This window comes from Crinia signifera, chromosome 2, assembly GCF_055691185.1.
Source record: "Crinia signifera chromosome 2, ASM5569118v1, whole genome shotgun sequence".
Lineage (NCBI taxonomy): Eukaryota > Metazoa > Chordata > Amphibia > Anura > Myobatrachidae > Crinia > Crinia signifera.
The window spans coordinates 65,412,985-65,440,658 of NC_139218.1; the positions used below are offsets into that span (position 1 = coordinate 65,412,985).

At 44.2% G+C, this 27,674-nt stretch overlaps 1 protein-coding gene across 1 annotated transcript in view; it reads left to right on the plus strand.

Annotated features, from left to right (window-relative positions):
- Positions 1 to 10,375, plus strand: part of LOC146058750 (myeloperoxidase-like) — a 29,786-nt gene extending 19,411 nt beyond the window's left edge. The window contains exons 10-13 of the mRNA XM_083170983.1: positions 3,112 to 3,282; positions 6,021 to 6,258; positions 8,946 to 9,159; positions 10,061 to 10,375. Of these exons, the coding sequence (XP_083027109.1) occupies positions 3,112 to 3,282; positions 6,021 to 6,258; positions 8,946 to 9,144 (608 nt within the window). The 3' untranslated portion in view covers positions 9,145 to 9,159; positions 10,061 to 10,375. The remainder of the gene's footprint in view (positions 1 to 3,111; positions 3,283 to 6,020; positions 6,259 to 8,945; positions 9,160 to 10,060) is intronic.
- Positions 10,376 to 27,674: the final 17,299 nt, after the last annotated feature.

Below are 27,674 nucleotides of genomic sequence, written 5' to 3' on the forward strand. Positions count from 1 at the left end.
ATAAAATCAAGGGGACCCCTATTTGTCGGGGACCCTGATTTTATGTCACCAGCACCGGCTCAGTGAGCCCGGGGCTGGTTACACTCGGGCGGGGGTCCCCGCGCTCGTTTTTTTTTTTATTTAACCATTTGTTTTATTTTTTTACAGCAGAACCCTGCACGGAACATTGCGATCTGTGCAGGGTTCTGGCTAATTCGCCTAACAGACCCAGGTCTGAAATTAGTGCGAAAATTAGTCACTTAAAAAATGCGATGTGCAAATGCGCATAGCATTAAATAAGCGACTTGTATACTTTTCTGTGCGCAAACATCTGGATGCGATAAAAATGCGAATTAATCTCGCATTTTTATTCACCAGACCTTAACGCACAAAATATGCGATTTCAGCTCCTATGCGCATCCCATTAAATCAACGATTTAATGGGAAAATGCGATATCGCCATTTTGTGGTCTAATTACCGCAAAATAACGAAAATCGCATAGCATAGAATGTCACCCGTGTATTCTACTTCACATGTGCTGTTGCTATAGGCAACCAATCAGATCCTGTCTACTATCTTCTGGGTGCTAAATAAATGAGACGTAGATTCTGATTGGGTGCCCATAGCAACATCACATGTGATGTAGAATACACATCTTAGTAAATTCCCCCCACAGTGTCTAGATAGGCAGTCAATAGGTCTACCCTAATTGGTCCACATGCAATAATGTAGGGTACACACCAGGACGACCCGCTCACGATGCACATCGTGAGCGGGTCGTCAGTGTCTCGTCCGACCCGCTCACGGTGACGTGGGGGGGGCATGACCCGCTCACGATGTGCACCGTGAGCGGGTCCGATCCGATGGCGACCCGCACCCGGCTGTATGGTCGTCATTGAGATCCTACCTGCAGCAGGTAGGATCTCAATAACGACCGACTGACCCGCGGGACAGCGCATCGGATCGGTATCGGTCCACACCAGGACAGAAAAGGGCCCAATCAGCACACAATCTACATCCAATTGGTCGGAATTGGATCTAGATTGAGGGGATCGGGCCCTAGTCGTCCTGGTGTGTACCCAGCATTAGTCAACATGTTCAAAAGATCGTCAGGGTCAAAATGTCATCAAGGTCAAAATGTAGACACTTGACCAGGTCGAAAGAGTTTTTCTTGAGTTTTCTTTAAAACGACTTGCTCTTACTTCACCATCCATGTCGGCATAGAGGGTGAAAATTCTAATGTGCAGAATGCAGAGAGGCACCAAGCCCGAAGCACGGCAACTGAAGCGATACACGTTACACTATTTGGGGGTCTGTGTCGACATTGAAACCAAAAAAATGGGGAATATCCACATTAACCTTTTCATGTCTACATTTTCATGTTGACCTTTTCGCTTTGCCCAACCGGTACTTATACTGTATGTTAGTTGGGCGCCCGCTAAGCTATTTGCTTAGTTTTACGCATCCCCTTGCGGGGCTCGCTACACTCGCCACACTATATGAGATCAACTCCATGCCGACATGGATAGTGGGGGTATGAGCGTACTAACTATAGTGAGCGCCCAACTAACATATAAATACCGCCCAACCTTTTGACGTCAACCTTTTGGGGTCGACCTATTGATTGTCTATATAGGGGGGAATTCTCTAAGATGGGAGTTCTATTTCACATGGCATGGCAACTCATCAGCTATTATCTTCTAGAACAGGGGTTCTCAAACTCGGTCTTCAAGACCCCACACAGTTCAAGTTTTCCAGGTTACCTGCCAGGTGCACTGCTGCCTCCATTACTCATTGACATGTTTTATAAGATCCACAGGTGGAGCTAATTATTTCACTCGTGATTCTATGAGGACACCTGCAAAACATGCACTGCGTGGGGGTCCTGAGGACCGAGTTTGAAAACCTGTGTTCTAGAAGTTGCTAATGCTAAATAAATAAGAAGTTGGGTACTTGTGAGTTATCCGGGCTGCCGATTTTTTCATCGCGCCCGAAATCGTGGGCATCGCGTCGGTCGTGGCCGTTATAAGGAGCCGCGACGCGATGCCCACGATTTCCCATAGACAGTAATGTTAAAAGACACGATGGACCCGATTTCCGACACGATTTCCCATAGACAGTAATGTTAAAAGACGCGATGGACCCGATTTCCCATAGACAGCAATGTTAAAATAAAATGACAATGTGAAATTGGCCAATATGGCCATTTCACATTGGATATGTTTTAAAAAAAAATGTTTCATGTCCCCCCACCACCGTTAACGCCACCCCGCTATTGACGCCAACCCGAAGCGTGGCGAGCGCAGCGAGCCCGCGAGGGGCGGCAGTACGCGTCCTCCGACCTTTTCATGCCCTACTATCCACTAGGGCGTGGAGTGAGAATAGAATAGTGTGGCGAGCGCAGCGAGCCACCGAGCCCGAAGCGTGGCGAGCGCAGCGAGCCCCGCGAGGGGACGCTGCGCTCGCCACGCTTCGGGCTCGGTGGCTCGCTGCGCTCGCCACACTATTCTATTCTCACTCCACGCCCTAGTGGATAGTAGGGCATGAAAAGGTCGGAGGACGCGTACCGCCGCCCCTTGCGGGCTCGGTGCGCTCGCCACGCTTCGGATTGGCGTCAATAGCGGGGTGGCGTTAACGGTGGTGGGGGGCCATGAAACATTTTTTTTAAAAACATATTGGCCAATTTCACATTGTCATTTTATTTTAACATTGCTGTCTATGGGAAATCGGGTCCATCGCGTCTTTTAACATTACTGTCTATGGGAAATCGGGTCCATCGTGTCTTTCAACATTACTGTCTATGGGAAATCGTGGGCATCGCGTCGCGGCCCCTTATAACGGCCACGACCGACGCGATGCCCCCGATTTGGGGCTAAATCGCGGGCATCGCGTCGGTCGGGTGTCCTTAAGTTAACCAAACTTAAGGACAAAATCGGCAGCCCGGATAACTCACAAGTACCAGAAGTGGATTCTGATTGGTTGCCCATAGCAACATCCCATGCAAAATAGAACTCCCATCTTAGTATTCTCCCCATCTAATTATCCACACGCATGTAAATGATGGTCACTGGTTTATTGCTGAGCCTTGTACATTACAATCTTATTTACAATACACTAAATGCTTTTTGCAGGTGGAATTGATCCTCTGCTCCGGGGCTTGATGGCCAATCATGCCAAATTAAACCGCCAGAACCAGATTGTTGTTGACGAGTTGAGGGAACGACTCTTCCTTTTGATCAAGCGTATCGGATTTGATCTAACTTCTCTCAATATACAACGAGGACGAGAAAAAGGATTGCCAGGTAACATAAACAGTTAGCTTTACCAGGTCCGGCCCAGGTCGAAGTGCTGTGTAAATGGGGTACAAAGCACGGTCAGATCCTGGAAACTCCAGTGTTCAAAGACCAGGGTCCGACCAGGGTTTTTGGTGGAAAAGGGGTATAAATTGGGCTATACCCATTCTTTATGATACCACACCCTTTATTTGTGTGTGCTGTCCCTTTAGCAGAGGGAAGGCGCAAATATAGATTTTGCAGGAGGACGCCGAACACCCTAGCACCGGCCCTGCTAGGCAGGGGCATTTTAAGAAAGGAGGAGGCCCAAGTTCAGCCTCCTCCAGCCAGACCCCCTCCCCTCTGCCAGGAGAAGTAGGGTCTGAGCACTAGAGCGCTCAGACCCTACTGCTCATGCACAAACCTGCGGATAAATGGAGAAGCGGGCGTTTTTCCAGCAATTTTCATAGCACAGCAGCACTGCATTGTGAGAAAAGGAGAGCACAGACTGGAGGGCAAGTATTACAAAGATGGGTGCAATGTGTATGGTGTGGATCCTCCCGGGACACAGGGGCTCGTGTGCACAGAGTACACTGTCCCCATTATAGATACGCCACTGTATATAGGTTTCAGAAGGAGTAAGGGAAACTGAATTGCCTATGTATTTATTAACAGTTTCTTATATATAAACACATATTCCGCAGCGCTTTAGAGAGAATATTTAAACACTCACATCAGTCCCTGCCCCAGGGGAGCTTACAATCTATATTCCCTACCACATGTACAGGCACACACACACATTCTAGGGTTCATTTTGTTGGAAGCCAATTAATCTGCCAGTGTATTTGTGAATTGTGGGAGGAAACTGGAGTACCCGGAGGAAACCCATTCAAGCATGGGGAGAATATACAAACTCTGCACAGTTAGAGCCATGGTGGGAATCAAACCCATGACCTCAGGGCTGTGAGGCAGTAATGCTAACCATCACACCATCTGTACTGCCCTATTAACTATTCTATCAACTATTTTAAAAGTAGTGCTCATCCAAGTGATATTTCTTTTAAACTATAATTTGTGAAACCAACTCCTACAGCTAAATACCATTAGTGCTAATACACAAGACCGCTACAGGTTTTGGGGGAGATTCTCTAAGCAAGAAATGCGGTAAAAACCCCGTTATCTGGGTTTTTACCGCATTTTGGGATGCTGTAAGCATCCCCCGCCGGGTTAACGCGGGGGGGGGCATCGCCAGAAAAATGTGGCAATGCCCCATAGAAGCCATTGGGCTTCTACCGCATCCCTCCGCTGCCCCGCAACGACCCCCGCCGCCCCGCACGAACCCCCGCCACCCCGCATCGCCCCCTCACCTGTGTCCGGCCAGCACAGAGCTGTGCTGCCCGGACCTGTGACCTCCTCCCTGCACTGATCCTCTTCCGGGTGCAGGGAGGAGGAGAGCCCGGCGCAGCAGCAGCAGCGCCGGGTGTGGGAGGGAGGGGGGAGCCGCCGGGACCTGCTGGGACCCGGCGACTCTCACCGCAAAGGACAGCTCTTAACGCAAGAGCTGTCCTTTGCTATAATTATCGCATATGTTAGAACTGTTCCATATGTTATGGATCATTCATTACTATCCAAGTGGACATAGAGTAAGAATAGAATAGTGTGCCGAGCATAGTGATGCACTGCACCCGAAGCATGGAACCCAGTAGTGCCATTTACAGATGTGCCCAGTAGTGCCAGTTACATATCATGTCCTCTGTATTGCCAGTTACATATTTACAGAGTAGTGGCAGTTACATGTCATGTCCCCAGTAGTGCCAGTTACATGTCATGTACCCAATAGTGCCAGTTTCATATCATGTCCCTAGTAGTGCCAGTTACATATCATGCCCAGTAGTGCCAGTTTCATATCATGTCCCGAGTAGTGCCAGTTACATATCATGTACCCAGTAGTGTCAGTTACATGTCATTTACCCAGTATTGCCAGTTACATATCATGTCCTTAGTAGTGCCATTTACATATGTCTCCAGTAGTGCCAGTTACATATCATGTACCCAATATTGGCAGTTACATATTATGTCCCCAGTATTGCCAGTTACAGATGTCTCCAGTAGTGCCAGTTACATATCATGTACCTAGTAGTGCCAGTTACATATCATGCACCCAGTAGTGCCAGTTACATATCATGTCCTCTGTATTGCCAGTTACATATCATTTACCGAGTAGTGGCAGTTACATATCATGTCCCCAGTAGTACCAGTTACATATCATGTCCCTAGTAGTGCCAGTTACATATCTAGTACCCAGTAGTGCCAGTTACATGTCATGTACCCAGTATTGCCAATTACATATCATGTCCCTAGTGGTGCCATTTACAGATGTCTCCAGTAGGTCCAGTTACATATCATGTACCCAGTAGTGCCAGTTACATATCATGTACACAGTATTGCCAGTTACATATCATGTCCCCAGTAGTGCCAGTTACAGATGTCTCCAGTAGTGCCAGTTACATATCATGTATCCAGTAGTGCCAGTTACATATCATATACCTAGTAGTGCCAGTTACAGTACATATCATGTACCCAGTAGTTCCAGTTCCAGTACATATCATGTAAACAGAAGTGCATTCTGGAAACTATGGTTTTCGGAATCATTTGGATAACGGATATCAGGATAAAGGATACTCAACCTGTAATGTGTTCTCTCTGTCTTATGCTTGTAGTGTATTAGTTAGTTAAGGTATATCTTGGTTTTGTTCTTTTCAATAAAGGATACAACTCATGGAGGAGGTTCTGTGGCCTTTCTGCACCACGTAATGTTCAGGAATTGGCCACTGTGCTGAATAATAGGACACTTGCAGAAAAATTTATCAGTTTATACGGAACACCTGAAAACATTGATATCTGGGTTGGAGGAGTCTCTGAGCCCCTGGTTCCCAATGGAAGAATTGGAAAGCTGCTATCTTGCCTGATTGGAGATCAGTTCCGTAGAGCCCGAGATGGAGACAGGTAACTTTTGTCATATAAAGGAAAACAATATACAGCCATGCATTCTCCTGAAAGATCTGTTACAGTGTCCAGTAGCTGATATGGTATTCATATCAAGGAGAGATACTACAGTATAATAGGGACTTCATTATTTGTCACTCCAGACCCCTCATACTGTACAGTATGTCCCTCTAGGCCAGCCCTATGTGTCACTCCAACCTTGGGCCCCCCATGTGTCACGTCTCTACAGCCAGCCCCCCCCCCCCTCCCCGCCCTCATGTGTTACTCCTCTACAGCCTGCCCCTGTCATCTGTCACTTTGGACCTACTTTTTTTTTTATTTCAGCTTCTCTTTTAAGCAACCCAGTGACTTTGTTGGAGCTAAACATTTGTTACCAATAAATCTGTGCTGTCTGGTTCCTTTAATATGGGGTTACATCCAGGTCTGGTGCATGTGTAACCTGCTGGAGAATAGTTACCCGCTCCCTGCATCCCCTAATTGCATTGCAATTACCGGTGGCACAGCAGGTTGCAGGGAGTCCCCATGGGTTTCCTTGGGCCCTAGATGTCTGTATGTACTCCTATAAGTGCCATGGTGTCCATGTTAGCTGTATGATGGTGTATGTAAGACAGGCCTGTTGGTCTGCTTGGGAACAGCTTGGTGCTAAGCTCACATCTCTCAGCCCCAAGGCTTTACCATGAAATCACAACACATTTGTTGGTAAGCTGCTCAATCAGAGGTGTGTCACTCAGGTGCCAAAAGGGAGGGGTAATTCTGGCTAGGAAAAAACATTTTGTATCCCAATTGCACACTGAGTGAAAAATATCTACATAATAATCAGATAATACAGAGATCTTGGTTGCATATATCTGCAGATATAGGGCTAAACCCCCAGGCCATACATTAAGGCGTCTCTGTGTCACTGGGGGTTCCTAATACTGGGTGTGGGCCCCCAACATGCCGACACAGGTACTCCAGGGCAGCACACAAATGAAAATTAGTAAGGGTTAATAATAAGCACATAAGTGCTATGTAAGGAAGTGAAGGTGGGATTAAAATAAATACAATGTGATAGGGAAAACATAAGTGTTAATAAAGTGTTAGGGTGTGCTAACCTGGAGCAGACGAGCCATACCAACATAAAGGGGACCACACTCCCAATCCCATACCATAAGCAGTAACATATATGTCTGGGCTTAATAGCCCAGTGTAAGGCCACATGATAATGGCGTATAACATCTGAGAGACAGCTTACCTGGAGATACCCCTGGCTTCTCCAATGGCATATCATGTAGCCTTACATTGGCTACCAGGTAGGATCTGAAAATGACCATACACCCGGGTGCGGGTCGCGATCGGATTGGAACCCGCTCAAGGTGCACATCGTGAGCGGGTCGTGCGCTCCGCGTGATTGTGAGCGGGTTGGAGGACCCGCTCACGATGTGCACCGTGAGCGTGTCGCCCTGGTGTGTACTGGGCATTAGTACTCAATCTCCCATACTGGGCTCCTTGCCAATCGTCACTTGTTACATTTTATTATGCTTTGTTACTATTTGCATTGCAGAGATGTGTGCATGAATGCATTGCCCCATAGAGATTAATTGGAGGGATATATCTGAAATGCAAATAGAAACAACGCAGAATAAAATATAACAAGTGACGATTGGCAAGGAGCCCAGTATGGGAGAGTGAGGAAAGGTATCCAGCTAAAGTAACAATAAGCCAGACACTGATATCTCTGTCAGTGGTTAATTGCTGAGTTTGTATGTAGGAAATGTGCGTGTCAGGGCATTGGGGGTTATTCTGGTTCACTCAGAAAGGCACAATCATTCTCTAATGGACAAGACCATATGCACTGCAGGTGGGGCTGATGTTTAGAGAGAGTTAGATATGGATGTTTAATTGTTTCTGTGCAGGGACAATACTGGCTGCTATACTCTTACACTGCAATATATATATATATATATATATATATATATATATATATATATATATATATATATATATATATATATATACACAGTTTTTTGGAAAAATGCAGCACACCTAATTAAGCAGTACTAATGAGGGGGCGGCACTTAAGACCCTATCCCTGGTATATATACAACCCTAGTCATTCTGTCCCTCACCCCTGACGAAGTCCTGTTGGACGAAACATGTTGGGATAACTTCTGACTCCTGCTCCTCACCGCACTGCTATAAGATAAGCTAACCCCTGGTTTTACTGCATTGTCTCTCTTTTTATTTTTTTGTAGTAAATTGAAACCTTTATATGCCTTTTTGTCAGGTAGCACAGTGTTCTTTTGCTTTTAGAATGCAGTTTTAGTGCACACGTTGTGTTCTTTTAGTTTGGTCAGTTTGCTGCACTGACAGGACCGCCATCCCATTCTTTTATAGTGTACATAGCCGAATTTTACCATTGTATATCCCCTTTTTCATGTATAACTCTTTTTATTGTATACCCATTTTTATCCATATATTTTGTTACCATTTTTTTCTCTGCTGTGTTCAATAAATTGTTTTTCTTTATAAACTCTGTCCCATGTGAAATACGTGCATATTAGTCGCTATTCAAGTCCAAACCAAACTCTTTTCACACACACACACACACACACACACACACACATATATATAAAAGGAATTTTACTTTTCATAATGAAACTGTACACAAAAACAGATGAATAATCGTTCATTACTTTTCTATTTAGGTTTTACTATGAAAATCCAACGGTGCTTAGTCCAGCTCAAAAAGCATCAATAGAAAAAGTGACTCTGGCCAGTGTCATATGCAAAAATACTAACATCAAACAAGTCCCACTAAATGTCTTCAAGGGGAACACATACCCTCAAGATTTCATCAGCTGTTCCAATATCCCGTCCCTAGACCTGCGTCCTTGGAGAGCTTAAGATAGAGAATATACTGTAAGTACAGAAAACAACTAAACTTGTCATTAATGTAACATGGTTTGGTACTTATGTAATATCTGGGCTCCCGTTTTTCTTATGAGACCGCATCCCCTCGCGGGGCACGCTGCGCACGCCACGCTTCGGGCACGGTGGCTCGCTGCGCTCGCCACACTATATAAAATCAACTCCATGCGTAGTTGGATAGTAGGGGTATGAAAAAATGTGGTGCATTTAACATGGGAGCACAGATAATACATAAGTACCCATGGTTTTTATATAAGGTTACATGTGCAGCTTGGTTTCAAACATTTACTGAAGACTGATATTTTTAAAACGGCTTCTTCCCTAATAATACCCAACCAGAGCTGCCTACCTTTAGGGTCTTCTTACTGGGAGGAGAACCTGTTTGCATCACCAGGGGGTGGGGCTGGGCTATCATTCACTCGGGTCCACCCCAAAAACGCCATGATTTGCGTGCCTATTAGGAGAGTTGGGCTAAACGGCACAAATATGGATCATTGAGCCCCGCTCCTCACATTGCAGACCCGAAATTCCCTGTAAAATCTCCTCATCCTGCTTCACCAGGAAGCCGGCGGAATGTGAGAGATTTGGCCACTCTTCTGTGAGGGTGGGTGACTGCAGGGGCAGAGGGAAGTATGATTTAGGCTACAGTAATACAGATCAGCTCACAGGCTAGAACATTCTGCCCTTTTAGGTCTTTGAATAATAGAAATAAAGACTTGGTTTTTACTTGTAAAATGCACCGACAGCTTATAAAGGGGCCCATATGCACAAAAGGAATACTACTAATACAATGCTTATTAGAAAAACAAAACAGAACAGGGAAAGTACTTTACTAAAAAGAAAAAAATACTTTTTTATTAATTGTTAATTCGTTTTTTTATCTGCATTCTAGGTCCTGGATTCTTTTTGAAAACACTAAGATAACCTGACATATCCAACATGGAGAGATAAAGAAGATGCCTGTAAATGTTCATGCTAATCCTACAAAAACCTTATACTCAGGGGTTAAAGTGAGGGGGAACTGGGTCGAACTGAGTTCCACCACCTCTAATGGTGAGGTGGAACATTTTAACCTCCACATTGGCTCTGCACAGTAATTCTTACAGAAAAGCATTGTAGTTTGCAGGGGTATGCTAAAAACCCTACCACTGGCCCTGTCTCTGCCTAATGTGGGGAGGGGAGGGGGTGTAATTAGGTGGCATAGAGAAATGAGTTCCCCCACCTCTGCATAACCACTTTAAGCGTTGCTTATACTGTACATGTTCTGAATTTCAAATATTATTTTTTTTTATTAATAAAATTGTTATTGCTTATAGTGTTATCATGTGTCTGAATACTGTATGTTGATGTAAAACTGTATTTTATTTAATGTTTATGTTAACAATATGCATAACAGGTCAGAGTCAGAGTGAACTACTCAGGGGTGCCATGAGCCCCTCAGCCAGGAGCAAATCTGTTGGTGTGGGTGATCAGTGTGATCACTCCCCCACCACACAGGCAGAGGTGACTACTGATCTCTCTGGTCCCACTTCAACACAGCACACAGCAGTATGTTCTGGGCTAGGGAGAGAGGCTTCTGCCATTACTGTCAGGTAACCAGGGAATGGTTACCTGACAATCTCCAATGAGGGGGCAAACGTGTCATCATTTCGGCATTTTAGCTCTGCCCCCTCCATGGAGATAGGCAAATCGGGTCATTATCCATCGTGGGGGCGGGGCTTAATGACATCACGCTCAAGCCCCCGAACTCCCGCTGAAAGTCTCCTCTCCGGGCTTCTCCTGGAGAGGAGATTAAAAAAGTCAACAACCCTGGGTAAGATATACCTCCCAACTTTGTGTAAATATTTTTGCAATAATAAAAACAAAACACATTCAATATGTAATAAAAATCCACTGCTGAAGGGCGGTTGGGGAGCAGAATGGGGGAGATCATGATATCAGTGCACCAGGCCCAAAATTTCAATTGCTGGCTCTACAAATATTACAGCAAGTATTAGATGATATTCTCAAAACTTCCCAACTCTTTCCATAATTCTTAATGCTTGTGTTTACATTCACTCCATATAGTAACATAACTTATAATTTCCCCTGCTTAGCCTTTTTATTTATATTGCAAGTCAGAAAATTACCAAATGCAAAACAAGACAGAAACACTTCATGCATGTAAGTTAAATTAAATATGTGCAGAAGGATCGCTTTCCCTCTGCTCCTCACCATTGTGCATGAGGGTGCTGCCAAGAAGATGCTATATATATATATATATATATATATATATATATATATATATATTTATATATAGAAGTCCAAATCGGCTCCTCACCATTGTGCATGAGGGTGCTGCCAAGAAGATGCTATATATATATATATATATATATATATATATATATATATATATATATATATATATTTCTAAGAGAGGAAAGAGGAGCGCTCCAAATAGTGCTTTATCTTTTTATTTCAATCAAAAAAATAATATCATCCACAGGTACATTGTAAATGGTGTCACGTACCACAATATACGGTTAGGCACAACCGCGGGTGATAAACAGCATGAACTGGGGCTGTCTCCGACAGCAAACAGATTGGCAAACGGGTGCTCTCACCACTCTCACATCCACCACGGAGTTCAGACCGACGCCAGGCCACGCCCCTACGCGTTTCGTCACGAGGACTTCGTCAGAGGGCTGGTCCTGGCGTCAGTCAGCAACCCCTTTTAAGCCTGGATACAGCCTGCGTCACCTTCTAATGACTAACAAGCTGTTGCGGCTGATATCAATTAAAAGTGCCTGTGCATAGTAATATATAGTGAAAAAAGGTTTCTTAATACCAAACAAAAAGTGCTTACATTAATATAAAAACTGTTTCACAAGCAGTAAATGCAATATAAAGCACTTATTTAAAAATCTCTATAAAAACTCAACAATATATATAAAACATAATGTATAAAAAACATCATAAAAAACATCGAAAAACATCGAAAAACATCGATGGCATCTTTAGTTGATTTTTGTAAATTTTGCGAAGGTAGTCCTGAGCTTGGTCGAATTCTCAGACATTTAGAAGACGGGAAGACAGGATAACTTTAAAAATGATGAGTTTCTTCATATTATGATGCACTAAATGCACAAACACTGGAATCGGTGATACATACAAATGAGAATAAAAATATGATGAAAAATACAAGTATAAAAATACAAACATTATAGAAAATTACAAATGATACTATAGAAAAAATGCACGTAAAAAGATGCAAAAGTACAAATATACAAAAAACACACAAATGTACAAAAATATCTCAAATGTACAAAAATAGAAAAATAGAAAAATAGAAAACTCTACAGTAATGCGGACAAATGGATATCAGGTTATAATTTTACAGACTCATAGAGTAATCCCTGAAAAAGGCAGACGGGCAATTGGTAATAAATGATAGGTATTAGGTGACCCTTAACTGCGATATATTTTATAGAACCATTGTTGTTTCACCATACAATCGAAGCGGCATTTCTTTAAGAAGATAAAGATAATAAAATATGGTATATTAAGTACTAAATATTCGTATAGACGCATAATCCTATATAAATGGTTTTATAACACTTAAACCATAAGCAATAGACAATAAAGTAGAAAAAAGCAGAAAAAGCAGCATGATAACTTCAAAAGGATAATTACCTTAATTAACACAAGTTTTTTCTCAGTGAACATACAAAACGGGACGTCTTTACTAAAAGGATGTTAATCTCGAAACAGAGTATTTATCTTAAGAAGGGGGTAATTTCTACTCCTTCATTTAAACCAATTGGGCACAAGGTGTTTAGAGTGACAATCCAAAAGGTTTCTCTTTTTGCCAGTAAAACATCTCTGTTACCTTTTCTAATATCCAGAGTAACATGTTCTAATCCAAAGAAAGACATCCCCTCCGGGTTACTGTTTTGACAGGTTTTGAAATGCCTAGGCACACTATGGTTATCCACTTTGTTTTTTATATTTCTGTAGTGCTCTAGGATTCTTATTTTCAAGCTTCTCTTGGTTTTACCTATGTAAAGTTTCCCACATCTACATTGTAGCACATAAACAACATAGGTGGTGTTACAATTGATAAAACCTTTTACCTCAATTTTTTTATTATTCCTGTCATTAAATATTTTCAGTCCCGATTGTGCATGAGAACACATTTTGCATTTTCCACAGCTAAAAAAGCCCTGTGGTTTTGAACAGTTAAAAATACCTGGTGTTGCATTAATCAATACAGGCAACATACTAGGTGCCAATTTGTTTTTCAATGTGTTGGCCCTTCTAAACACTAATTCGGGTTGAGATGTTACTTTATCCTTTAATATTGGATCCATTTGAATTAGATACCAATATTTGTTCAAAATCCTACGGACTGTCTTATTTTCTGTGTTATACTGTGTTACAAATGGACAATAAGGTGCATTTCCTTCATCGCTGTTGTTTGGAGTCTTATATTCTAAGAGTTTGTTTCTCTCAAGAGTTTTAGCTCTCTCCATAGCGTCAGCGATAATGGATTCTGGATATCCCTTCTCTCTGAAGCGTTGTACGTAAACCTCAGACTGTTTTATCAATGTACTCATGCTGCTACAATTTCTGCGTAACCTATACAATTGAGAGTATGGAAGATTCACTTTCCATTTAGTATAATGGCAGCTCTTAAAATCAAGATAATTATTGCTGTCAACTGGTTTGAAATATGTGCTAGTTTCCACATTTGTGGATGTGGAACTCACCAGTTTTAAATCAAGAAAATCCATTTCTTTACTCTCAAATTTTGAAGTGAAACTCAAATTAAATTCCACATTATGAATAAAGGTTACAAACTCATTAAAAACCTCCTCTGTGCCACTCCAAATTACCATAATATCGTCTATATAGCGCTTATAAAGCGCTATATAGTCAATATAGGGGTTTTCTGTGTATATATGGGATGATTCCCATTCCCCCAGGAACAGATTTGCGTACCCCGGTGCGCAAATCGTCCCCATCGCTGTCCCGTTCAATTGGATGTAATAATCCCCCAAGAAAGAAAAATAATTATGCTGCAATACAAAAAGAAGGCAGTCACAGATAAATGTTGTTTTTTCAACTGAAACTTCAGTATCTCTGCTTAACACTGCCCTTATACACTCCACCCCTTTTATGTATCCAGGCTTAAAAGGGGTTGCTGACCGACGCCAGGACCAGCCCTCTGACGAAGTCCTCGTGACGAAACGCATAGGGGCGTGGCCTGGCGTCGGTCTGAACTCCATGGTGGATGTGAGAGTGGTGAGAGCACCCGTTTGCCAATCTGTTTGCTGTCGGAGACAGCCCCAGTTCATGCTGTTTATCACCCGCGGTTGTGCCTAACCGTATATTGTGGTACGTGACACCATTTACAATGTACCTGTGAATGATATTATTTTTTTGATTGAAATAAAAAGATAAAGCACTATTTGGAGCGCTCCTCTTTCCTCTCTTAGAAATACCGTTTACCTGAGAATCCAGGTGCCCGCAAGGGTAATTAAGAGGAAGCTGCCGGTTGTATACCTGATCTAAAGTGCTGGGAATTCATCTCCTTCTCCCCCAAAGCTAAAGGACTGACTTGAATCCTACTGAAAGGATAAGGACTTGCGCGCTATTTGGACTTTTCTTGTGATATATATATATATATATATATATATATATATATATATAAGAAAACTGTGTGACCGCTAGGGCACAAATATGGCAGCACTCCGTTGTAAAGATGAAAAATCACTCTTAATTTATTAGGCTTCAAGCCATCAGCATAGCAGATCAAACAGTATTAAAGAATAGTGGGACACTCAGTATTCACCCATCCAAATTCCGACTGTATGTAGCTGTATGGCAGTTGTGGCAGTCAACGAATCCGTTTCGGCAACCTGTGCCTTCCTCCGGACTGACTCACATACTGAATAGCCAACAAGCTATATAAAGCCTCCATATAACCAATTATCCAAATCACCTGTGAGAATCAAAATGTGCCGACCAATCAGATGAGGACACCCAGTGTCGTCATAGCACCGGAACTCCACATATGGTCATACCATTACAGACATAGTTACAGTGCAAAGTACCTTAATCAGAGCCATGTCGTGTCTTAGTCACAATCAGCAGAACTGGTCTCATGAGCGGGCGCCATTGTAAAACACGCGGGGATCGTGGGGACGGTGTAGACACGCTGGGCAGTCATGACACATCGTGCCGTGACGCCCGCGTCATCATCCAGCGTCCCTGCTGCGTCCTCGTCACCATGGCAACACCAGTAGGCGCCGCACTACGTGCAGCGTCTCTGGTGAGACAGGTGGAGCGCAGCGTGACCCGCACCGCCATATTGAAAACCCGGAAGACCAGCGCTGTGTGTGACACGCACAGTCGTTCTGGTGGCACACAGAGCCGCTCGCGCGACTAATCATATAGATGCACTAGATAAAGGCTGCAGGATGCCACTGTAATGTGGGTTGGGCACCACACTGGGATTACCTCAGGACCGTGTAGCACATCGGTTGGAACATAGTGAAAAGTGATATCAAAAAGACAAAAATACAGTAAAATACACCACACAAATATATACATGTAGAATTACACAGAGCCAGACAAGAGCATATAGTAGAAGCACCCTGCGAAAAAATATATCAAGGGATCACTTGAAAAATGGACAATGTCATAGATAGGAGGACAGGGGAAACTCCTCGTTAAGTCCAGTGGGAGACAGTGAATTCAATTTATAAATCCACTGGCATTCCCTTTGTAATAAGAGTTTGTGTCTATCACCGCCCCTCCGCAGTGGTGGGATATGGTCCACTGGCATAAAGCGAAAATCACGGATCGAGTGTCCAGCCTCAAAGTAGTGCCTGGCTACAGGCGGAGTGCTGCCATCTATGCCAACTAAAGCTTTCTTAATAGATGACCTATGCATAGCTATTCGTTCCTTGGCCATGCGTATGGTCTTCCCTACGTACAATTTGTTGCAGGGACAACTGGTAACGTAAATTATGAACTTAGTTCCACAGTCCAGATGATGAAATATTGGAAATTTAGTCCCAGTTATAGGATGGGTGAATGATGTGCCCACTACAATAAAGGAGCAGTTTACGCAGCCCGTACATTTGAAGGCTCCTTTCTTGGGTGTCAACCAGCCTCTTGAAGACGATGTGGGGCTGATATCTGAGTAGGTGATCCTTTGTTTTAAATTGTTGCTACGTCTATAGCTTAGTAGTGGAAGATTTTTGCATTCACTGCCAATCACAGGGTCGGAACTGATCACATGCCAGTGTTTATAGATGGTTTTTTTCAGATGTTCTGATGATGTAGAGTAAGTACTTGGGAATACCACACGATCAGTCTTGGACTTGGTCGAAACAGGTTTTAATAGGTCATCACGGTCTAGGATCAAGCATTTCTGCATTGCCGTTTCCACTTCATCCTTGTCGTATCCGCGATCAAGGAATCGCTGGGCCATGTCTTGTAGATCGGTCGTTAGATCGTCGCGGTTTGAGGTGATGCGGGCGACCCTTACTAATTGGGAGAAGGGCAACCCTCTTTTAAGCGGTTGTGGGTGGAAGCTATCAAAAGCAAGCAAAGTGTTTTTGTCAGTCTCTTTTCTAAAGATCTTTGTGACAAACTGACCATCTTTGTTCATAATGGTCACATCCAAGAAGTTAATTATGTAAGGATCACATGTATGGGTAAACCTTATGCGTCCAGGCAGTGCATTGAGTACACAGACAAATTCATCAAGTTCACTTTGGGAACCAGTCCATACCATAAATAAATCATCTATGTACCTCATGTATGTTGCCACATATTTTGAATATTTTATGTTAGACATGATGTATGTTCTCTCATAGTTGTACATAAACAGATTGGCGTACGATGGGGCCATGTTGGACCCCATCGCCGTGCCCGATAGTTGCAGAAAAAATGCATTATTAAATAGAAAATAATTTTTATGGAGTATTATCTCCATTAGTAACAGTAAATAGTCTATTGGTGGACCATCATAATCCTGGCTGTGAGTCAAGATCTCACGTACCGCCATCAGACCTTCCTCATTGGAGATGTTAGTATAGAGGCTGCTCACATCGAGCGTCACCAATAGACTATTACTATATATATATAGAAGTCCAAATCGGCTGGCACTCAAATAATATCAAAAGGCCCCGGTGCCTGGACGAAAAACTGCATTTAAGCCTGCAGCAGCCCCCTTCACGGGACCCCACTTTTCTGCTGGTCCTAACACTATTGCTCAAAATTATTACAATAAACATATGTGTACCAGCCCAGGAAAGGGGTGTTCTCATATTTACCTAGACAACTGTATACAGTTTAAAGACATTTTACCTCAGAAAAACTAAAGTCAGCTATATTTATACACAGCCACAGACAGAAAATATACATTTTACCTCAGAAAGGCTGCAATACGCTCTTCTCTCACCCAAATGTATATACAGGTTGAGTATCCCTTATCCGAAATGCTCAGGACCACGAGCATTCCGGATAAGGGAATATTCCGGTTTTTTGAATAATTTTAGCCATAGTTACCTGCCCCTGGTGAATTCCCGATGGTCCCTCGGCATCCATGGAGTCCTCCGTCATCCACGGCAGGCCACCAGCACCGCCTCCGGCGTCTCCAGCGGTCCCAGGAGTGCTTTGCGCAAGTTCCCAGGCGTGCCGGTGACGTCACCGGCGCGCACCCGCGCAAAGCACTCCTGGGACCGCTGGAGATGCCGGAGAGGATGCTGAAGGCCTGCTATGGACGCCGGAGGACTTGGTAAGTATTAAAAGAGGGTTAGAGGGTTTTTAAAAAAAATTGAATTATTCCAAAAAAACACGGTTTTTGGAATAATTCGGATACGGGATGCCCGGATTCGGGATACCCGACCTGTATTGAAAGATGTACTATCCCAGGAAGATTAAAAGACACTAACACCCTAATGCAGGGGTAACACAGAGACTGCGTTTACCTCCGATGATAACTGTACGACAGGCAGACATTTATAAACTTACCATCGGCAATCTTTATGCCATAACACTTTAATAACTTATCTAATCTTATCTAAACTTAAAACTAAAATAAAGAGACAGACACAAGTGCTGGCGTTTTAATATGAATGTCAAATTTATTGATTGACAACTATTTATATTGATTCTATAAAAGAGGGTGGCGGCCCTAAAGAACGGTCATAGAGAAAAAGAGGGGTAAGATGACATCACACCATTCACACATCGTTGGTGTTCAACTCTCCCACGCAACCCACCCGTGCGGATCACTTCCATTTGAACAAGGACCGTTCTTTACCAACGCCAAGAAAAGATAGAAAAATAGGGAGGGAGGGTGGGGAAAACCAGGCCAGAGAGGCAGATAACCTGCCTCTCTGTCTATTCCTAACTACAGGAACTCCTCCCCATCTCCTTAATTGACTATTGCTGCAGCATCATAGCCCCTAGCAAACCACAACTTAAAGTGCAGGCATCTCAGAATCCTTCGGTAGTTTATGTCACCTCAAGCTTAATCAGCCCTCAGTTTTCTTTTGGTTCCTCATCAGAAGGAGAGAAGAAGTTGTTTTCCCTGACTCATATTATTTGATGGAGAAATAGTGACTGTAACAAGCAATAAGGTGTCAAGACTTTATACAGTGAGTTACACGCTTAGGCAAAGGATATGAAGAAAAGGGAGAGAGGAAGTCACAGACATATTTAATTGTATCTTTAGACATCTAATCAGGCATTGTTGAAGAGGAAGACTTATACCCCTTTTACACCGCCAAAAAATCCGGGTCAGCTGCGGGTCAGACCCGGATCATCGGCGGTGTAAATGGGGTATATCCGTGTCCATTTACACGGGTCCTCTACCCAGGTCCTGATCTGGGTAGAACCCGGATAGGACCCATGTAAATGGCGGTGTAAATGGTCCCGCTGCGGGTGCAGGAGGGGGGGTCCCTGCGGCTGCTGAGGGGAGGGGGGGTACCTGTCCTGTCAGCCTGCGGTCGGAGCTCAGCGGAGGGGATGATGTGCGCCGCTGCTGTACCATCCCCCGGCAGCCGGTCCCTGTGGCGAATGGACAGTCAGTGTCGGCGGTCCCTCCAGCGCATAGGAACTAGTACTAGTTCCCATTTGCCAGAGGGACCCCCGCCACTGACTGTACATTCGCTGCAGGAACTCCGCGGCTGCGGGGAGTGGTGCAGCAGCGGCGCACATCATCTCCTCCGCTGAGTGAGCTCCGACCTCAGGCTGACAGGTACCCCCCTCCCCTCAGCAGCCGGAGGGACCCCCCTCCTCCCAGCACCCGGGGACAGCACTCCCCATCTACCCCCTAAAAAACACTGAACCTGGGTCAGCCCTGCCTTAAATATTATATATATATATTATTTATAAATATATGGTCCTATATTATTATTTATAAATATATGGTCCTATATTGTTGCTCAATAATAATATACAGATGGAGCGGGAGTCATCTTTGCAGGGGATGGCGGAAGAGTCGCCATCTGCCATCCCCCGCCAGCCGCCATAAGGAGAAGCGTGCGCACAAGATCCGCGTGCGTCCCCTTACAACAGGGCTCCCCCCGGGTCCCCGCAGCCTCACCGACGATCGCCCTGGGTCCTCGCCGCCTTGCCGCACCCCCCCCAACCCTGTCCGTCTCCCTGAAGATGGACAGGGTTCCCGTCCCCCCACCGACTTGAAACTGGGACGCGCGTCCGTGTGAGACGCACGTGCATCCCAGTCAAATGGAGCACCTCTCCGCCGGCGATCGCCAGCAGACAGATTCTGGTGATCCCTGGGCAAGAATGAGAGGCGCTCCATCTGTAACAGTTATTTCAAAGGTAATCTCTTGTATTCTTGTATGCAATTGTTTGGTGAAAGTTTTATCTATTATCTTTAAGGATCTATTGGGAACAAAGTGCAGGAAGACGAACAACCGACTTCAGTTCCAGTATAATAAAACATGAATTGTAACTGTTGATCTATTTTTATACATATATTGGGGGAGATTCTCTAAGCGAAAAATGCGGTAAAAACCCCGTTATCGGGTTTTTACCGCATTTTGGGATGCTGTAAGCATCCCTGCCGGGTTACCGCGGCGGGGAGCATCGCCAGAAAAATATGGCGATGCCCCATAGAAGCCAATGGGCTTCTACCGCAACCCTCCGCCGCCCAGCATCGCCCCCTCCCCCCTCACCTGTGTCCGGGCGTGCTGCTCGGACCTGTGACCTCCTCCCTGCACTGATCCTCTTCCGGGTGCAGGGAGGAGGAGAGCCCGGCGCAGCAGCAGCAGCGCCGGGTGTGGGAGGGAGGGGGGAGCCGCCGGGACCAGCTGGGACTTAATGCAAGAGCTGTCCTTTGCCTTAATTATCGCATATGTTACAACATATGCAATAATTAAATATGCGATGGGTGGCGAAGGGGGGCGGAGATTCTTAGAGAATCTCCCCCCTAGTCTGTTGTGTGAATCCTGATAATATCTATTGTTCTTAAAATAAATTGTTCATTTTTTTATTAAAACTGTGGATATCTGCATCATACTGTACAATAGTTGGATAAAGATTCTTAACACCTGAAAAGAATAAAATACTCACCTGAACTGTTACATACTTACCTTTGGAAAGCATCACACATAGCTATCACATTAATGTTTGATTCCAGGCATGCTACCTAGTCTAAATCTCACAGCAGACTATGCTTTTATAGGTGAGCAGTTTCCAGCACATCTGTCACTAATCATCTAAGGAAGTGGTTAACATATGCTATGAAATATAGGTTAAAGCAGGGTGCATGAGAGAATGTGACCACAAATATACACTAAACATCGGCATACACCTTTCCTAGTTTTGGGGTGCCCTATGGCTTGTGACCACATTGTTCAAATAGAAATTGTAGGGGCTCTGCACTCACTAAATTAACTGATATTAATAAATAGTGGAGAAACTGAATGAGCGTATAGCTCATAAACCTATGAGCGTATAGCGCTGCAAGAAGGGACCCGACACCTAGGCACTATAATATATTATAATAGAAAGAAAGATTTCAAATAAATATATCGTGCGCTATGACAGGCAGCCTCAGAATAAAACAGTAGATTGAAGAACCACTTCAATCAAAAAGGACATACAATACCACAAGTGTTTTTGGGTTATTCCAAAGCGCTTTGTCCAAGATGAATATTTTCTCTCTCCTATTTCCTTAGGATATATTAACCCAAAAAGCAGAGAGAGAAACAAATATAGTGTAATACAATTTAAAATAAGTTTCTAAGATAAGCCAAGGTTTAGAAGTTTTTAAACCCGTACCAGAATATTTTGTCTACTAATTTTGTAGACTTTTGCGTTTGATTGAGTGGGGATAGTAATTTCACCCAGAATAGATCCTTCTCTCCTCCTTTTTTCCTTTCCCCGAATGTGATGGTAGACACTCAGGGCCTTATTTTGGTTCATTCTTTCTGACAAAATCCTTCTTAGATGGGCAAAACCATGTTCACTGCAGGTGGGGCAGGTGTTACTTGTGCAGAGAGAATTAGATTTGGGTGGGGTTTTACTTCAAAGTGAGATCTATATTGCAGTGTAAAAATAAAGCAGTCAGTTTTTTCCCTGCACAGAAACAAAATTACTCACCCAAATCTAATTCTCTCTGCATATGTTACATCTGCCCCCCCTGCAGTGCACATGGTTTTGTCCATCTAAGAAGGATTTTGTCAGAAATAATTAACCAAAATAAGGCCCTCAGAGAGATAAAATAAGAGAATCTTCTTGGTGCAATAACGTTTTAATAAAGACAAACAGTGCAGTATAAAACAAAGGCAGAGGTAGGATCACCGGACTCTCACCATATATTATTGTCCACAAAGAAAATGCAGACAACAAAGCATAGTTGGTATACTCAACAGGCGTCCCTGGATGCAAGATATAGATGTTGAATGTCCTAATAGCCTCCTCTGTATCCACAAATGTATCTTTCTCAAGGCATGTGGAACCGGTGTATTAGCTCCGGTTCCACATGCCTTGAGAAAGATACATTAAACAATATCCCAAGACAGATGTCACTCAGATTAAAAGACAGACAATGCAAGTGTCTATATATATATATCTGCACCTCTTCACGTACACATCACTCAGCCACCCATCCCGACAGAAGGAGTCAGGGGACTCCGACCCGGCACAGCCGCAGGAACAACATGGCGGGTTTACCATAACCTATGGACATTCTTATTTATTTTTCTTTGCACCATTAGACACAGGTGAAGGATGACTGTAAATTTTTTTGTCGCTACATGAAGTAAAGGATTACATTTAACTGAAGCAGTGACTGGCGTCTATGTTGTACATGGGCAGTGCATCTTATATATATATGTATATATATATAGACTCGTCACGCTGTTCAAGCAGTGAAGGCAGCACACGGTCAGGAATGAAGAGGAATAAGCAGGTAACTTCAAGCAACGTTTCGATTTTATTTACAAAATCATCATTAGGCATGATGACGATTTTGTAAATAAAATCGAAACAATGCTTGAAGTTACCTGCTTATTCCTCTTCATTCCTGACCGTGTGCTGCCTTCACTGCTTGAACAGCGTGACGAGACTATATTTGCGTGTGATCAGGCTAATGGTTTGCACCGGGACTCTTATATTTCCAGTGGATGTGCTTGGCCGTAGGACATTGTATATATATATAGATAATTTTCTATTTATCATGAAACCTTATTCGCAGGTTTTCTTATAATGATTTTTCTCTGTATTCATGACTTCTCAATAATAACATTTATATAAACACAATAAATAGTGGAGATTTAGATCATGAATTGATCAATGCACTCATCAGGCCGGAAGCTCAGATAGCCTGCCTGGAATCAAACATTAATGTGATAGCTATGTTTATTGTAATAATTTTGAGCAATAGTGTTAGGACCTGCAGAAAAGTGGGGTCCCGTGAAGGGGGCTGCAGGCTTAAATGCATTGATCAATTCATGAACTAAATCTCCACTATTTATTAATATCAGTTAATTTAGTGAGTGCAGAGCCCCTACAATTTCTATTTAAACAATGTGGTCCCAAGCCATAGGGCACCCCAAAACTAGGAAAGGTGAGTGGTGATGTTCAGTGTATATTGTTTATTAGATTATTTTTTTAGGCAGAGGCAGAAGGAAGCCCATATTAGGAGGAGATGTGGGTCCTGATATGCCACATGGAGTGGTCTGGGGTTGCTCCAAGGTAGGTAGCTTTTAGTTTGTATATATCAAGTAAGGAGCCATTATCATGTGGCTCTTTGCTGGTTAATCGTAGACCCAATTTAGGGTAACCGTGGTGTGGGGTGCGGTGCTCCTGGACTGGATGGGCTGGGTGGCTTTAGTGCGGCATGCCCTTACATTCTATTAACACTTTTCCCTCACTAACACTATCTCTTTCTTATTTTAATTACATTTCATTTATCTCTTTATATATAGCTTCGGCTTCTTATCATTAATTATTAACACTTAGTATCTCACTGGCGTGCCGCGCTGGGCCTCCTAGCTTATGATAGTTTTTTGGGGTGTCGCACCCTGCACCTAGATATAGCGCTAGGGACCCCCAATATACAGAGAAGCCTTGACGCGGCTTGGGGGCATAGCATACACCTGCGCAGGTATATGTAACCAATATCTCTGAATTCTATTATCATGTAGTGTTCTAGATTGGTTACTAATACTACTCAGTGTGCTGAGGGAAAAAATGTCTTGTTTACTTACTCAGTATCCATAGTGGTCCTATCCTTTCATCTGTTCCGTCACTCTCCGGGCGTTCCCCAGGAAAACCCTGCTAGGGTTCACTAACACTCCCTGGTAAGTGTAACAGATTTGTATGTAATGCATCACGCTCGCCATTAATCAATTTCTGATTCTTTCATTAAGCTACACTATTAAAACTGTGTATTTAAATGACGTACATGACGATCACAAGGCATTAACAACATAGAGGTGCAAATTCAACTTCAACAAAGCCAACAGATCACAGATGAGGATGGTTACCTTTAGTAGCCATTCAAACCAGTTTGTGTCGACTTGTGTGCATGTTATCAGGCCAAAATCTCCAGGGTATGTAAACTTTTGATCAGGGTCATTTGGGTAGCATCTGTTGTCATTATGATTTGAAAAGAGTAAACACAGTTTTTTGACAATAAATGGCTTCACCCAACCACTAACCATGAGTGAAAGAAATGTTTATGCGGTATCATTCATATTCTCTGACAAATGGCCTGAAAACCACATATTCTGCTAAGGTATGTAAACTAAAAAGCCTGTGCATGTTTGTTTAACATTGCAGTGAATGGATTACATATCACAATGCCCTGTAAAACACTAAAGTGACATTGTAAATAAATAATAGTTGCCTACCCTCCTGCATTCTGCAGGAGTCACCTCGGAAATAGCAGCAATCTCCCTCTCTCCATGAGTAGACTAGCAGTGTCCCTCATTTCACCTAGCCCACATTACACTGTTACATTTTTTTGGTACTCTTTACCTATCACGGCGCCCATCGCGGGCATCGCGGGTACATTTATGTCTGGCCGCGACGCGACCGACGCGATGCCCGCGATTTCCCATTGAAACCCATGTTAAACATGGAAATCGCGTCGGTCGCGTCGCGGCCGGCCATAAATGTACCCGCGATGCCCGCGACGCGATGCACCCGATTTCCCATAGGAATCAATGTTAAATGGCCCGACCGACGCGATTTTACTGTTAAATGCCTCAATGGACCCGATGTGGCCATAGGAAACAATGTTAAATGGGCCACAGAGGCCAAATAGGCAACCTTGACTGGGAAATGGCCCCCCCAATTGTTACCGCCACCCCACGATCAACGTGAACCCGAAGCGTGGCGAGCGCAGCGAGCCCGCGAGGGGCGGCGGTACGCATCCTCCGACCTTTTCATACCCCCACTATCCACGTCGGCGTGGAGTTGAGAATAGAATAGTGTGGCGATACCTTCACAGCTATACGCGTCCCCTCGCGGGCTTCACAGGTGTCCATGGCGATGCGGACACCTGTGAAGCCCGCGAAGCCCGCGAAGCCCGCGAAGGGACGCGTTTACCTGTGAAGGTATCCGCGTCCCCTCGCGGGGCTCGCTGCGCTCGCCACGCTTCGGGCTCGGTGGCTCGCTACGCTCGCCACACTATTCTATTCTCAACTCCACGCCGACGTGGATAGTGGGGGTATGAAAAGGTCGGAGGACGCGTACCGCCGCCCCTCGCGGGCTCGCTGCGCTCGCCACGCTTCGGGTTGACGTTGATCGTGGGGTGGCGTAAACAATTGGGGGGGCCATTTCAGAGTTCAGGGTAAGTATTTGGGCTCTAAGGCCCATTTAACATTGTTTCCTATGGTTAAATCGGGTCCATTCAGCCATTTAACATGAAAATCGTGTCCATCGGGCCTTTTAACATTGATTCCTATGGCAAATCGTGGGCATCGCGTCGCGGCCATCGTGTGCACATTTATGGCCGGCCGCGACGCGACCGACGTCCATGTTTAACATGGTTTTCAATGAGAAATCGTGGACATCGCGTCGGTCGCGTCGGGTCCGGGCATCTTTAGCCCGCATACGACGCGACCGACGCGATTTTTTACCTCACGATGCCCACGATCAAGATCGTGGGCGCCGTGCTAGGTAAAGAGTACCATTTTTTTTTTTGGGGGGGGGGGGGGGGGGGGAATGAGAGATAGATACATTTACATTGAATCATCAGCACCATTTCCCAGCACATAACCATGTATAGTAGCTCTTACTAACTGCTTTGTGGCTCATCTACATTTAGGTATAAATCATTTTAAAAGATTCAACTCAGATGTAGCAGTACACACCCACGCTTCTAGGTGCCACGTTCACAATCTCTTTTCACAATCTCTCCATATATGGAACTAGACGCGCCCTTTGGGTGGAGCATGACACTCCTCCTCAATGGGGCACTGTGCAAAATTCTACTACCAACTATAATCTCCCTGAAACTCATTTTCAAAAGTAGGCAAGTATGAAAAAACACAATATGAAGGCCATGAAAGCATTCGATTTTTAACATGAAAATATCCTAATAACAAACACATAAAACATCCCAGTATTCATTATCATCAACACATTCAGGAAAAACAATCTTCTCATATACAGATGGAGCTTTGCTCATCCATTGAATGGGGAGACAATTGCTTTATTAGTTCCAATAAACACAATGAATTGAGGTAAATCATCTCAATAAATGGTTTGGAAATGTGACCTTTCGACGCATGTGAATGAACCAACCAGAATAATAGCCAGTGTGTATGGCCTGGCGATGAGCGGTGTGCGCTAATGTGCGCTCCCTCATCATTGCCAGATGCCGCTCATTGCAGATGAGCAATGGGGTGGACAGCTTTTCGTAGCTATTTGCTATGAAAAGCTGTCAACCCGCAGTAAAATTGATTAGAGAGGTGAAAATCACTCAGTGTGTATGCACTGAGCGATTTTCAGACCAGCGATTTTCCCCATCATTGCTGTGCATACATGCTGGGCAAATATGCGCAGTGTGTATGCACCTATAAAAGTGGGTTAAACTATTTTTCTAGAAGATTTTCACCTTTACAAATATTCTTTGAGTCTGAAAAAACACTCAATTTGGCACAGAAAATGTAACAATTGTCGCTATTTGTATGCTATTTGTATGCCATCTGTCATTCTTGGTGACTTTAACATCCCCTTAGATAACCCCGCTGATCCTGGCACCCTTCGATGCTCCAACCCCCAACCGTGGCACTCACCTATCACCCGATTCCTTAAAAAGTGCTCTCGCACTGCTGAGCGCTTCTGGAAGAAATCACGCTCCCTTGCGGATTATCTCCATTTCAAATTCATTCTTTCCTCCTTCAGCTCTGCCCTTGCTCTGGCCAAGGAATCCTACTTTAAGTCCCTCATCCTTTCCCAATCATCCAATCCCCGCAGGCTCTTCGCCACCTTCAACTCCTTGCTCTCCCCCCCTCCTCCAGCTCTTCCGTCCTCCATCGTAGCCGCTGATTTTGCTACCTACTTTTCAACCAAAATCTCCTCTCTCAGGACTGCCATCACTGCTGCCATGACCTCACCCTCTCCCTCCTCCCCTCCTACATCTCCACTCCCCTCCTTCCAACCCCTGTCCTCATTTTACCCCACCACTGCTGCTGAAGTCCACTCTATCCTTCAATCTGCTTCTCCCTCCACCTGCCCGCTTGATCCTATCCCCTCCAATATTATCCGTCGTCTCAGTCCATCAGTCTGCTCTCACCTGTCTCACCTCTTTAATCTTTCCCTATCCTCTGGGATCTTCCCTTCCTCCTTCAAACACGCTCTTGTCTCCCCAATTCTCAAAAAAACAAATCTGGACCCCAACTCTCCATCCAACTACAGGCCCATCTCCCTCCTCCCTTTTGCCTCCAAACTCCTAGAACGTCTGACCTATAATCGTCTCCTAAGCCACCTTACTGCTAACTCCATTCTAGACCCTTTCCAAT